This window comes from Anolis carolinensis, chromosome 3, assembly GCF_035594765.1.
Source record: "Anolis carolinensis isolate JA03-04 chromosome 3, rAnoCar3.1.pri, whole genome shotgun sequence".
Lineage (NCBI taxonomy): Eukaryota > Metazoa > Chordata > Lepidosauria > Squamata > Dactyloidae > Anolis > Anolis carolinensis.
The window spans coordinates 2,562,141-2,577,443 of NC_085843.1; the positions used below are offsets into that span (position 1 = coordinate 2,562,141).

General features: G+C 44.8%; 1 protein-coding gene across 1 annotated transcript in view; it reads right to left on the minus strand.

Annotated features, from left to right (window-relative positions):
* LOC134297306 (maestro heat-like repeat-containing protein family member 7) overlaps positions 1-15,303 on the minus strand; it is a 61,479-nt gene that overhangs the window by 33,579 nt on the left and 12,597 nt on the right. Inside the window, exons 7-12 of the mRNA XM_062974397.1 lie at positions 14,731-14,835; positions 9,239-9,374; positions 7,595-7,710; positions 6,083-6,235; positions 4,156-4,316; positions 1,736-1,865 (exon numbers count right to left, since the gene is read on the minus strand). Of these exons, the coding sequence (XP_062830467.1) occupies positions 1,736-1,865; positions 4,156-4,316; positions 6,083-6,235; positions 7,595-7,710; positions 9,239-9,374; positions 14,731-14,835 (801 nt within the window). The remainder of the gene's footprint in view (positions 1-1,735; positions 1,866-4,155; positions 4,317-6,082; positions 6,236-7,594; positions 7,711-9,238; positions 9,375-14,730; positions 14,836-15,303) is intronic.

Consider the following 15,303-nt stretch of genomic DNA (forward strand, 5'->3'; position numbering starts at 1 on the left):
CTCAGGACAAAGGCAATTCAGGCCAAGATCGAAAAATCAGCTGATGACCCAAAAAGCAAGGAAACCGATGAAACCATGGATCATATCCTCAGCTGCTGTAAGAAAATTGCACAGACAGACTACAAACAGAGGCACAACTATGTGGCCCAAATGATTCATTGGAACTTATGCCTCAAGTACCACCTCCCAGCAGCAAAGAACTGGTGGGATCACAAACCTGCAAAAGTATTGGAAAATGAGCACGCAAAGATACTGTGGGACTTCCGAATCCAGACTGACAAAGTTCTGGAACACAACACACCAGACATCACAGTTGTGGAAAAGAAAAAGGTTTGGATCATTGATGTCGCCATCCCAGGTGACAGTCGCATTGACGAAAAACAACAGGAAAAACTCAGCCGCTCTCAGGACCTCAAGATTGAACTTCAAAGACTCTGGCAGAAACCAGTGCAGGTGGTCCCGGTGGTGATGGGCACATTGGGTGCCATGCCAAAAGATCTCAGCCGGCATTTGGAAACAATAGACATTGACAAAATCACGATCTGCCAACTGCAAAAGGCCACCCGATTGGGATCTGCGCGCATCATCCGAAAATACATCACACAGTCCTAGACACTTGGGAAGTTTTCAACTTGTGATTTTGTGATACGAAATCTAGCATATCTATCTTGTTTGCTGTGTCATAATAATAATAATAATAATAATAATAATAATAATAATAATAATAATAATAAATAGCACTGACCAACTTACATTTTGGTGCCTCAAAGTTTAGCCTCATTTTTGGGTATATTTGAACTGCAGATTCCAAAAATGGCACCAGTTCTCCTTATCAGCTCTAGTTTTTGAGATACAGAACCTATGCCATCTACAGTTTTCTTACCCATAGAAAACCGTGATAACCCTATCTAAGAAACTAGAGTTGATGCCATCTATCCAGTGAATCAGCTTTGCAAATCCCAGGAACCAAAATCAATCAAATAACTAATTCAAACACAAATCAAAGGACACGAAAGGCACTGCAGACTAACTCAACCAGAGAAGTCAGCCATAGCAGAGCCCTTGATGAACCAATCTGGACACAGAATATGATAGCAGATAGCAGAGCCCTTGAGGAACCAATGAGAACACAGAAATGCTGGACTACTCTCACAACTATCATGTCAGACTACACAGAGAAGCCACTGAAATCCACAAGAAGTAGGTGGACAATCTCAACAGAAAGGAGGAAACCATGAAAAGGAACACAATCTGGCTCCCAGTATCAAATAACACCAGAATCAAGACAGTAAATAAAGAGCACTACTCACAAAACAGGGTAATTACAGACAGCAAATGACCAAGTGCCAGTTAACACTCCCAAACAAAGGATGCCTTCAGGAAACAGAGGCCAGGCTACCTCCATGCAGATATCCTCACTGATTGACTCTACAAACGTCATAGCTACTCAATACTAACCGAGCTTCCTAATTGCAACATTCACACTTGCTTCAAACAGACAAGGGTTCTTCCTCCCACGCTGGACATTATTCCACAGATATATATACACTCCACTTGCCTCACCTCCAACAGAACCTCTGAGGATGCCGTTAGCCACAGATGCAGGCGAAATGTCAGGAGAGAATGCAACATGGCCATACAGCCCGGAAAACTCACAGCAACCAAGTAATTCTGGCCATGAAAGCCTTTGACAACACAATCAATAATAGCTTTCCATGGAGGAGGCCGAACTCACCGCAATGGACACGGGTGAAGTCTGGGTCTCTGCGCAGTGGTGGGTCTCCAAACGTCTGAGAAGGTTGGCCATCAGCTGCTCTTCCACCACTTCCTCTGTCGAGAGTGATTGCCACAGTTCAGACAAATTGCTACGAACAAAAAGAAGAGGGCAAGCAACATTGTCAGGTGACAAGCACTACTGGTCGTATTTTGGGGCTGTTTGGTTTAGAAAAATAAGTCAAGGAAATGAAGAATGGATGTGTCCGGAAATGGTTAAATTGAGACTCAGTCACCTCCTGTCTCAATTTACATCCTCCTCTGACAATCTGGCAATCTGCTCAGTTGCACAGAAATAAATCCAGACTTCTCAGCTCTCAACTGAAACCAGCGGCTTTATACTTTATTGCAGTTCTACACAATATTTACATAGTTTTACCGGAGCTTAGCATCTGTGCATCCGACCTTCATCAGACACCGCATGGGAAGCACTGCCACCTCCCACATTCCATTGCATTACATACCGGAAATCTTTCACTGTTTCCCTCTATCCATAAATCTCTACTCTATGCAGTTAACTCTTGCATTACTGGATTACATGCTGTATTACAGACACACACGCTATCAGTTAGCTTTAAAGTATAAGTATAAATTTCAAAACTATACAAAAACAATACATTGACATGATAGAGATAACAACTGGCAACTCTATATCAATGGTTTTTGCACCATGGCTCTAACCAACCATGGCTTGAAAATATTCCGAATAAGAAACCTTGATTTTGCCACTTGCTGTCAAGCACTGTATCAATGTTACAGATCCTCAGGCTTTCTTTGATGTAAGGGATGCCGCTTTCCTATGCCAATGTTTACGATGGGATTTGAGCATCCATGGATTTGGTATCCATACAGGGTCCTGGAGCCAAAGCCCAGCAGATATCAAAGACCCACTGGATATAAAATAGGACATATTGGGCTGAGAATAATTTTTTTCAAAAAATCTTGAATCCCTTTTTTACTATACTAGACTCTTGTTTGGCTACTGTACCACACTCTACGTGGGGCCGCCCTTGAAGGATGTTTACACACTTTGGTTTGTACAAAGAGCGCTAACCAAAGTATAAACAGGGGTTGGCTATAAGAATGATACATGTTGAGTTTTCCTTATCCCAAATCCTTGGCAACAGATGTGTTTTGGATTTCAGAAATACGAGGGTTGAATGAAAAGTAATGCCTCCACCTTGGTAACTCCTAAACAGATGGCAGTCCTGGTATGTGGCAAATACTGGCTTTTTCAGTAGACTCTCCTCTTCACTTCCATTTGGGGGGAAGCCTTAGCATTGAACGGTTGTGTTGTTAAAGTGAGAAGTATGGAACCCTGCGCAGACGGTCAGTCAATGCGACTTAAGCAATGTGTAGTCACTGAATTCTTGAGAGCAGAAGATGTCACCCCAAAGGAAATTCCTCAGAGAATGCAAGCTGTTTATGGGGATTGTGTTGATGTGAGTCCTGTGCATTGTTGGGCAAGTAAGTTTAAAGATGTTGAGGTGGGAACATCTGACTTGAGTGGCAAACAAAGAGTTGGACGTCCTGTGACAGCAACCACCGGGTTTCACAAGCAAAAGGTTGACATTGATTCAGGATGATCGTCGTATCACTCAGAGAGAAATTTCAAGCATAATCGGCATTTCACAAGAACGTGTGGGTCACATTATTACTTTGCTTGGCTGTCGGAAGATCTGTGCACGATGGGTCCTGTGAGACGCCGGTTGCGGAAACAGAGTGTAGACTTCTTCCGTGACGGCTTCAGAAAACTTGTTCATCGTTGGCAGAAATGTATCCAATTCTCTGGTGATCACTGTGAGAGCTGTTCGACAGTGGAACTCTCTCCCCGGGGCTGTGGTGGAGGCTCCTTCCTTGGAGGCTTTTAAGCAGAGGCTGGATGGCCATCTGTCGGGGGTGCTTTGAATGCGATTTCCTGCTTCTTAGCAGGGGGTTGGACTGGATGGCCCATGAGATCTCTTCCAACTCTACTATTCTATGATTCTATGATTCTATGTGGGAAAGTGAATAGTGGTAGTTAAAGAGCACATTCTAAGGATTTTTTTTGTGTTTGATTTATTAAAATATTCTCATCCAAACCCATGTAACGAAGGTGGAGGCATTACTTTTCATTCAACCCTTGTATATAGATTTCAGAATGCTGGTGTTTACATATACAAGTATGTGGCTGGTCTTGGAGACAGTCCCAAGTCTGAGCATGAAATCCATGGATAGTTTCATAGATGTGTTAGACACACAGTCTGAAGGTCATTGTATACAATATAATATTTTTGTTCATGAATCAAAGCACAAGTTGGAGATCCGGGATCCCCAAGAGTTCCCCGGTCAACACAGTGTCGTCGGATGCACCCTCGTTTCCACAGCAGGAGACCCGGGTACCTGTCTGTGGGGAAGGAATGCTGCAAGAGGCTGGAAATCACGGTGTCCAGGTGCTCCCTCCTCCCGGCCAAGAGGCCCACCAGCTTCATCACCAACCGCCTGGCGCTGGGACGGCGGATCAGGTCCAAGCGGCTGCAGATCCCATCCACAATGTCAGACACCTGGGAGGAACGAGTGGAAAAAGGAGAAGGTCATCGGACACATCGCGACTGGAGAAGGAGGGCTTTGGGGTTGGAAGGGCCATCGTGTCCAACCCTTGTAGGACTACGCAATCACAGCACTTCTCAAAGGTGGCCACCCAACCTCTGTTTGACGAACCTCTAAAGAAGGAGACTCAACAGCTCTCTGAGGTAATCCATGTTGTATATGAAATGTAAAGCAAGTGTTTCGGTTGTTTTGCAAGTGTGTGTTTCAGCAATGAAACAGTTAAAAGCAGGCCAGTTTGACTGACAGCCTGCTGTGACCTATGAGACATGATTTGGAAGTCAGGGCCGGGCTGTGGCGCAGCTGGCTAGTAATCAGCTGCTATAAATCACTACTGACCGAGAGGTCATGAGTTCGAAGCCCGGGTTGGGTTAAGCCTCCGACCATTAATAGCCCCGGCTTGCTGTTGACCTATGCAGCCCCGAAAGACAGTTGCACCTGTCAATTAGGGAAATTTAGGGACGCTTTATGCGGGAGGCTAATTTACAACACCATAAAACTGCCAGCAAAACACGAGGAAAGGAATGAGGAAAGGAATGCGGAAGTACAGCCACTACTGGAAGGTGAAGCTGGAATCGTGAAGCTGGAAAAATGTTAAAAACGCCTCTGAGTCTGTCTAATGTATGTTGTTTGTCTGTTGGCATTGAATGTTTGCCATATATGTGTTCATTGTAATCCGCCCTGAGTCCCCTTCGGGGTGAGAAAGAAGGGCGGAATATAAATACTGTAAATAAATAAATAAATAAATAAACTTCCTTCGGACTAAGGAATGTGCTTTCTTATCTCTGTTGAGCTGTTTTTGCCGAGCCAGCCGAGAGGCAAAAAGAAAAATGCCAGCTTCGAGCGATGGCTTTTGCTGCATTTGTAAATATGATTTGTAAATACTGAATAAATGTTTGAACTCCAGACTGCAGATAGTCTTTGAGGCTGACATTGGAAAGGAATTGGTGAAGGGAGAAGTTCACCAATTCGTCAGGGTGCTGATGATCGATGGTGTTTGAAGAAACCCACCAACAGACGCACCCTGACCCCTGGCTCTGCATTCTGACAATCCATTCCACGGTCAAGCAGTTCTTACCGTAAAGAGGTTCTTATTCATGTTTAGGTGGAATCTCTTTCCTTGTTATTTGAATCCATTCTTCTGCGGAGACCTAGTCTTGACACGCAGTTTCCATACCTTCTAGAGCAGATATGGGCAAACTTCATCCCTCCAGGTGTTTTGGACTGCAACTCCCACAATTCCTAACAGCCGGTAGGCTGTTAGGAATTGTGGGAGTTGAAGTCCAAAACACCTGGAGGGCCCAAGTTTGCCCAAACCTGTTCTACAGACTTGGACTCAGAAGATGGTAGAAAAAGAGATTCCATCTAAACATGAGGAAGAACTTCATGGTGGTCAGAGCTGTTCAACACTGGAATGCGTTGCTACTTGGGAGTCCAGTGAAGTCGCTTTCTTGGGAAGTTTTAAAGCAGAGGTTGGATGGCCATCTGTCGGGAGGGCTTGGATTGTGTGGAAGGTCAAAATAAAGGGTTGGCTATCACCCATGGTTACAGTAATCCATGGAGGGAGGTGTCTTGGAATGTTCCCACCTCCTAGATACAGGGATCCTATTGTACTAGAATAAAATGAGCAAGGATGCACATTTCTTGCTTTAAATCTGAGCTTTCCAGAAAGATCCTTCACCCTCCGGATCTGAGGGTTCCTATGTGCTCCTCGGTGCCCCACCTTCTCGATTTCGGCACCGCAGTTCCTGGCCATACTGGCGAGGAGTCCCTCCGTGGTGGCGCAAGAGGAGGCGCTGCAATGCTCCGTCAGGCCGTCCAGCGCAGTGAGGATGAAGTCGGTCTTCTCTCTCGGGTTGAAGTAGACACCAAAGACCTGGAGGACAGCAAGGAGGTGAAAGCTGGCAGGAGCGGAGGAAGGAAGTCTGCCCTATGCATACTCCCGGAAGATGTTCACTCAATCTGTGAAGACCTCCAAAGAAGGAGAGTCCACTACCCTTTGAAGGACTCCAAAGAAACTCTCAAGAGTTGTCCATCCAATGTCTGAAGACCTCCAAAGGAGAGTCTTCTGCCCTTTGAGAGAAGCTAAAAGAAATCCTGAGAGACTTCCATTCAATCTCTAGAGACCGGCAAAGAAGGCAAGTCCACCGCCCTTTTAAGAGGGTCCAAAGAAAGCCTTGAGAGATGTCCACCTAAATTCTGAAGACCTTCAAAAGAGAGTCCAAATGAACACCTGAGAGATGCGTATCCAACCTCTGAAGACCTCCAAAGGAGAGTCCAACACCCTTTTGAGGGAGTCCAAAGAAACCCTTAAGAGATGCCCAGCCAATTTCTGGAGACCCCCAAAGAAGGAGAGTTCCAACTGAAATTTTGAGAGAAGCCCATCCAAGCTCTGAAGACCTCCAAAGAAGGAGAGTCCATCACACTTTGAGGAAGTCCTGAGAGTTGGGGTTGTTGAGTGTTTTCCGGGCTGTATGGCCATGTTCCAGAAATATTCTCTCTTGACCACATCTATGGCAGGCATCCCCAGAGGTTGTGAGGTATCCTGAGAGATGGCCATCCTACCCTTCAATACCTCCAAAGAAGCAGAATATACCTCTTTGAGGGAGTCAAGAAATCGCTGAGAGATGCCTATCCAACCTCTGAAGACCTCCAACGGAGACTTTGGCACCCTTTTGAAGAAGTCCAAAGAAACTCCTGAGAGATGCTCATCCAGCCTTTGAAGGCCTCCAAAGATGGAGGGCCGATCATCCTTTGAGGAAGTCCAAGGAATCTCCTGAGAGATATCCCTCAAACCTGAGCTGACTTCCCAAGAGGGAGAATCCACCACCTTTTGACGGAGTTCAAACAAACTTGTGACAGATGCCTATCCAACTTGTAGTGGCCTCCAGAGCCTGTCACCTTTTTGAAAGATCCAAAGAAACCCCAGAGAGAGATGTCCACCCAACCCAACTCTTCTTTGGAGGTCTTCAGGTGTTGGATGGCCATTTCTCAGGAGTTTCTTTGGAGGTCAAAAGATGGGTTCCCTTTTGGACATCTTAGGACAGGCATGGGCAAACTTTGGCTTTCCTTCAGGTGTCTTGGACTTCAACACCCTACCAGTTGTTAGGAATTGTGGGAGTTACAGGAGGGTCAAGGTTTGCCCATGCCTGCTATTGAGTCAGGTGGACAGAAGGTATATAAATACTAGTTTGCAAAGGTGTCTTTGTCTCCTTAGGGCCCGTGTCCCATTTACCTCCGCAACTCTGGAGGGGTTTTTGAGGAAGACCATCGGGTTCCAAGAGTCCAGGAATTCTCTGTGCTTCTGCTTGATGCCTTCCGTGTGGTTGTTCTTCTCAACCAGCTTTGCAACTGGGTGCCAAAACGTAACACAACAAAACCCATCAGTTCCAATACTGGTCAGTGCCCTATCGGTCCATAAAAACCATCTCTATGCAAAATATAAACACAGCTAATAATGGTAAATAACTTTTATAGAGAGGGAGGTCTGGATTTTCCTGCTTCTTGGCAAAGGGTGGGATTGGATGGCCCACGAGGTCTCTTCCAACTCTAGGATTCTATGAGTCTTGATAAAAGAACCCATTTAGCAGATATATGACAAGTCCCAACCCTTTTGAGTTTTAGAAAAGCCCTGAAAACTTGGCTATGTGCCCACGTTTTCGAAGATTAAACAATCAAGACGACCCGGACTGATTTACAGCTACAGCACGAGGATTTTGGATGAACGGATTTTTAACCATATGTTTTATATTTTTATATTGTTTTAATTGTTTTAATTGGATTTTCATTGCTATGTTTTAATTATGTGTAGGCATCGAATTGTTGCCAATTGTGTACACCACCCTGAGTCCCTTCGGGTGAGAAGGGCGGGATATAAATGTTGGAAATAAATATATACATGAAAATAAACCGAGATGTTTATGCAAGTAAGGAAAGAAAAAGACGGGAATCAGGTACAAAGTGAAAAGAAAATACTTTGAATTTCGTTTTCAGCAAATGAAAGATGCTTTGGACAAAAGGGGGAAAGGGGCTTGGGCTGTGGCACAGGATGGAGAGCAGCTGCAATGAATCACTGCAATGAATCACTCCAACCAGGAGGTCATGAGTTCGAGGCCCGCTCGGAGCCTATGTTTGTCTGTCTTTGTTCTATGTTAAAAGGCATTGAATGTTTGCCTTTATGTGTAATGTGATCCACCCTGAGTCCCCTTTGGGGTGAGAAGGGCGGAATACAAATACTGTGAATAAATAATAAATAAATAAGAAGAAGAGGAGGAGGAGGAGATAGAAGCAATTAAAGGAGGTGTTAAAGTGGAAAAGTAGAGTCAACTGGGATTTTTCTTGCTAAACCAGAACAAGGGATGGGCTGTGGCACAGCTGGTTAGTAGTCAGCTGCAATAAATCACTACTGACCGAGAGGTCATGAGTTCGAAGCCAGCCTGGGTCGGATTGAGCATCCGACCATTAAAAATAGCCCAGCTCGTTGTTGACCTAAGCAACCCGAAAGATAGTTGCATCTATCAAGTAGGTAATTTAGGTACCATTTATGCAGGGAGAGTAATTTAACTAATATAGAACTCTATAAAAATCATCCAGCCGCATTTGGAAAAGAATGAGGAAGGAATCCGTCGAGGACTTGGTGTCACAGTGGATGATGAAGCAACAGCTCCCCTTGTGGCCGGAATTGAGCATACCCTGGAAGTTGGAAAATGTTAAATTGCCTCTGTGTCTTTGTCTGTATGTCGTATGGCATTGAATGTTTGCCATGTCTATGTGCATTGTGATCCGCCCTGAGTCCCTTTCGGGGTGAGAAAGAAGGGCGGAATATAAATATTGTGAATAAATAAACAAACAAACTATGAGAAAGGATGTGGTTTCTTACTCTTTTGTCCCAATACAATGGAAAGGAGGAGGTGGACGCTCTTGGCGGCCTTGGAGCTGATCGACTTGACGGGGTCCCCGCAGCAGATCCCGAAGATGGCAACCAGGTGGCCGAGGTGGGAAAATTTGGACATCGTCTGAAAGGGAAAGGAAATTAACCACAGATCGCAACTCACAGAAATAGGTGTGTGTGCCCCTGTTCAAAAGGTTTCACCCCACTTTCTGTCCCTGTGAGAATTGGAAAACTTGGCTTCCTGTGCAAAAAAGGACTGGAGATAGAGCTTCAGTGGAGGAGACCCCCTTTCCCCAGGATAATGCGAAGGGTGAATGGAAAGTAATGCCTCCCCCTTCGTAATTCCTCAAGAGATGGCAATCCTGGTCTGTGGCAAGTACTGGCTTGTTCAGTAGACTTTCCTCTACAGTTCCATTTGGCGGGAAGTCTTAGCATTGAACGGTTGTGTTGTTAAAGTGCGAAGTATGGAACCCTGCGCAGATGGGGAAGCCTTAGCATTGAACAGTTGTGTTGTTAAAGTGCAAAGTATGGAACCCTGCGCAGATGGGGAAACCTTAGCATTGAACGGTTGTGTTGTTAAAGTGCGAAGTATGGAACCCTGCGCAGATGGGGAAACCTTAGCATTGAACGGTTGTGTTGTTAAAGTGCAAAGTATGGAACCCTGCGCAGACGGGGAAGCCTTAGCATTGAAAGGTTGTGTTGTTAAAGTGCTAAGTATGGAACCCTGCGCAGACGGGGAAGCCTTAGCATTGAACGGTTGTGTTGTTAAAGTGCAAAGTATGGAACCCTGCGTAGACGGGGAAGCCTTAGCATTGAACGGTTGTGTTGTTAAAGTGCGAAGTATGGAACCCTGCGCAGACGGGGAAGCCTTAGCATTGAAAGGTTGTGTTGTTAAAGTGCTAAGTATGGAACCCTGCGCAGACGGGGAAGCCTTAGCATTGAACGGTTGTGTTGTTAAAGTGCAAAGTATGGAACCCTGCGCAGACGGGGAAGCCTTAGCATTGAACGGTTGTGTTGTTAAAGTGCAAAGTATGGAACCCTGCGCAGATGGGGAAGCCTTAGCATTGAACAGTTGTGTTGTTAAAGTGCGAAGTATGGAACCCTGTGCAGATGGGGAAGCCTTAGCATTGAACGGTTGTGTTGTTAAAGTGTGAAGTATGGAACCCTGCGCAGATGGGGAAGCCTTAGCATTGAACAGTTGTGTTGTTAAAGTGCGAAGTATGGAACCCTGTGCAGACGGGGAAGCCTTAGCATTGAACGGTTGTGTTGTTAAAGTGTGAAGTATGGAACCCTGCGCAGATGGGGAAACCTTAACATTGAACGGTTGTGTTGTTAGAGTGCCAAGTATGGAACTCTGCGCAGACGGGGAAGCCTTAGTATTGAACTGCTGTGTTGTTAAAGTGTGAAGTATGGAACCCTGTGCAGACAGGGAAGCCTTAGCATTGAACGGTTGTGTTGTTAAAGTACGAAGTATGGAACCCTGCACAGATGGTTGGTCAATGCAATATAAGCAACATGCAGTCATTGAATTCTTGACCGCAGAAGGTGTCACCCCAAAGGAGATTCATCGGAGAGCGCAGGCTGTTTATGGGGATTGTGTTGATGTGAGTTCTGTGCGTCATTGGGCGAGTAAGTTTAAAGATGTTCAGGTGGGAACATCTGACTTGCGTGACAAACAAAGAGTTGGACATCCTGTGACAGCAACCATCGAGTTTCACAAGCAAAAAATGGACAGATTGATTCAGGACGATCGTCGTATCACTCAGAGAGAAATTTCAAGCATCATCGGCATTTCACAAGAATGTGTGGGTCACATTATTGCTTTGCTTGGCTAATGGATGTTGGGAGAACTGTGAGACGCTGGTGGTGGAAACTGAGTGTCGACTTCTTCCGTGACGGCTTCAGAAAACGTGTTCATCGTTGGCAGAAATGTATCCAATGGTCTGGTGATGATGTGGGAAAGTGAATAGTGGTCGTTGAAGAGCACATTCTAAGGATTATTTCTGCGTTTGGTTTATTAAAATATTCCCATCCAAACCCAAATAATGAAGGTAGAGGCATTACTTTTCATTCAACCCGTGTAACTCTTCCAGGAGTGGATTTCCCTTCTTTCCAAGGGGGACATTCTTCTCACTTTGTTTTGTCTCAGCCCCGTTCTTAACTAGTTGTTTGTAAGTCGGATGTTTGTAACTCAGTGGACGGCCTGTACTGTTTTTGCAGAATACCCAGAAATGTCAGAGAGAGAAAGAGAGAGAGAAAGAGACAAAAGCAGTGTAGTGGTTGTAATACTGGAGCTCGAACTCCGAAGTGCAGGGTTCGAATCCCTACTCAGACAGCCATAGAAACGGATTGGGTGGCCCTGGGCATGAGCCATCTATACAGCCCCATCAACACTGCCGTAAAATTGAAGTTTCTGAGTCAGATGAATTGCATTGAACTGTATTATATGGCAGTGTAGATCCAACCTCAGAGGAAGGCAAGGGCAGATAAGCAAACCTTCTCTCTGAAGCAGGGTTGTTGTATGTCTTTCGGGCTGTGTGGCCATGTTCCAGAAGCATTCTCTCCTGACGTTTCGCCCACATCTATGGCAGGCATCCTCAGAGGTTGTGAGGTATGGAGAAAACTAAGCAGAGCATTTGATGAACCAGCCTGGACACAGAATACTATTTGAGAACACAAAAATGCTGGACCATTCTAACAACTATCATGTCAGACTACACAGAGAAGCCATTGAAATCCACAAGCATGTGGACAACTTCAACAGAAAGGAAGAAACCATGAAAATGAACAAAATCTGGCTACCAGTATTAAAAAACTCTAAAATCAGAACAGTAAATAAAAAGCAATACTCTGAAAACAGAGGATTTCCAGACATGAATCAACCAAGGGCAGTTAACGACTCTAAACAAAGGATGCCCCAGAGGCAGGAAGAAGACAGCAGATAAGCTTTTCAATGCTAATTAAAGTGATTAACTACACAACATTCACACTGACCTCTCTCACCCTAGACTTTCCACAGATATATATTAACCTCTTTGCTTAGTTTTCTCCATACCTCACAACCTCTGAGGATGCCTACCATAGATGTGGGTGAAACGTCAGGAGAGAATGCTTCTGGAACATGGCCACACAGCCCGAAAGACATACAACAACCCTGTGATCCCGGCCATGAAAGCCTTCGACAACACACCTCACAACCTCTGAGGATGCCTGCCATAGATGTGGGCGAAACGTCGGGAGAGAATGCTTCTGGAACATGGCCACACAGCCCGAAAGACATACAACAACCGTGTGATCCCGGCCATGAAAGCCTTCGACAACACCTTCTCTCTGAACATATTGGCCAAGAAAACTCTTGTGCAAGCGTCACCAGGAGGCACTAGGGGGCAGTGTAGTTCAATAAGGTTCAACTCTTTTGCTCATTTGTAGAAACGCATTGCTTAAGCAGTGTTCAAATAGAACAACAACAACAACAACAACAACAACAACGATGCAAAGGCATCTGGTGACACTGGGTGCATCTCCACGGTAGGATTGCCAAACTACGAATCCCAGGATTCCATAGCAGTGAGCCATGACACTTAAAAGTAGTGTCAAACTGCATTAGTTCTACAGTGCAGATACATCCAAGGTTATGGAACTCTAATGGCAAAACAAATCCCAGGATTCCATAGGATGGAGACGTGGCAGTTAAAGGAGTATCGAACTGCATTCATTCTGCAGTGTGGATGGCCCCTACAATGGAGCGATGGCTTTCCTTGCACAGATATCAATGCCTGGCTGGAATGGGACACACTCAAAGACCATTTGTTGTTGTTGTTGTTGTTATTATTACTATCATTATTATTGACACAAAGGCACAGAATGACACAGCAAACGAGATATAAATGTTGGATTTTGGTTGTATATATATGAAATGTAAATCAAGTGTTTCTGCTGTTTTGCTAGAGTGTGTGTTTCAGCAATGAAACAGTTAATAGCAGGCCAGTTTGACTGACAGCCTGCTGTGACCTATGAGAAATGATTTTCGGCCTTAGAGGTCGGAACTTTTTTCGGACTGTGAAATGTGCTTTTTATCTCTCTGTGTTGAGCTGTGTTTGTCGAGCCGAGAGGCAAAAAAAAGAATGTCAGCTCAGAGCGATGGCTTTTGCTGTGCTTTATAAATATGTTTTGTAGATATTGAATAAATATTTGGACTTCAGACTACAGATGTCTCTGAGTCTGACATTAAACAGGAATTGGTGAGACAGACGATTCACCAATTTGTCAGGGTGCTGATGATCTGGAGAAGATGATCGATGGTGTTTAGAAAAAACCCACCCAACACGCACCCTGACCCCTGGCTTTGCATCCCTCAGATTCCACTGAGTCTATTATTATTATTATTATTATTATTATTATTATTATTATTATTATTATTTTACGACACAGCAAACAAGATAGACATGCTGGATTTCGTATCATAAAATCACAAGTCGAAGACTTCCCAAGTGTCTAGGACTGTGTGATGTATTTTCAGATGATGCGTGCAGATCCCAGCAGGGTGGCCTTTTGCAGTTGGCAGATCGTAATTTTGTCAATGTCTATTGTTTCCAAATGCTGGCTGAGATCTTTTGGCACGGCACCCAGTGTGCCCATCACCACCGGGACCACTGTTCATTTGGGTTTTGATTATTCCGTAGCCCACTTGTCGATGGATGTCCAGAATCAGCAGCATCCACCGCGGTCCTTTTTATCCTGGGCGACGACCGAGCCAGTATAGACTTCGTTTGGCACGGCACCCAATGTGCCCATCACCACCGGGACCACCTGCACTGGTTTCTGCCAGAGTCTTCGAAGTTCAATCTTGAGGTCCTGAGAGCGGCTGAGTTTTTCCTGTTGTTTTTCGTCAATGCGACTGTCACCTGGGATGGCAACATCAATGATCCAAACCTTTTTCTTTTCCACAACTGTGATGTCTGGTGTGTTGTGTTCCAGAACTTTGTCAGTCTGGATTCGGAAGTCCCACAGTATCTTTGCGTGCTCATTTTCCAATACTTTTGCAGGTTTGTGATCCCACCAGTTCTTTGCTGCTGGGAGGTGGTACTTGAGGCACAAGTTCCAGTGAATCCTTTGGGCCACATAGTTGTGCCTCTGTTTGTAGTCTGTCTGTGCGATTTTCTTCCAGCAGCTGAGGATATGATCCATGGTTTCATCGGTTTCCTTGCACAGTCTGCATTTTGGGTCATCAGCTGAGTTTTCAATCTTGGTCTTAATTGCCTTTGTCCTGATGTCTTGCTCCTGGGCTGCAAGGATCAGGCCTTCTGTCTCCTTCTTCAGGGTCCCATTCGTGAGCCAGAGCCAGGTCTTCTCCTTATCAGTTTTTCCTTCAATTTTGTCAAGGAACTTCCCATGCAATGTTTTGTTGTGCCATTATTATTATTATTATTATTATTATTATTATTATTATTATTATTATTATTATTTCTGCTCCTACTCACATCCAGCTGCAACTTGTTGGACACAAAGTTCAGCAACGATGCGCCGCTCCAGATGGCCCTTTCCCTCAAGTCAAGCTCAGGCGACTGCAGCCAAGGAGTCATCAGCTTCGAAGGAGGAAAGAAACACAGCCACAGGATTAGGTTTGTCACAGTTGCAACTCTAGAACATATCCATTGACTTTTAACAAATCAAGCTGGATAATCAACACTTTTTTGGGTGGCATACAATAAAATCATCATGCAACATGCAAATACCCTCACTGATTGACTTTGCAGCTGCAAGGCTACTCAATGCTAATCAAGATTGCTAATTGCAACATTTGTCAGAGCGCGCGGTTTGGATAAACACACATGCAGCGGAAGATCAACGAAGAATCACTGGCACCAATGAAGAGGCTGAATCCTGTTTGGCTATCTATAAAAAGTTTACTAACAAACGGATAACTCTCAAGATGATATATACAGACAGAGTGCAGAGAGGGAGAGAGATAACACAAGGAGCTATTTATAACCACCTCTGCTGTCTGATGCAATACACAGTTAACTCTTTACACACTCGCATAGTGGACAGCA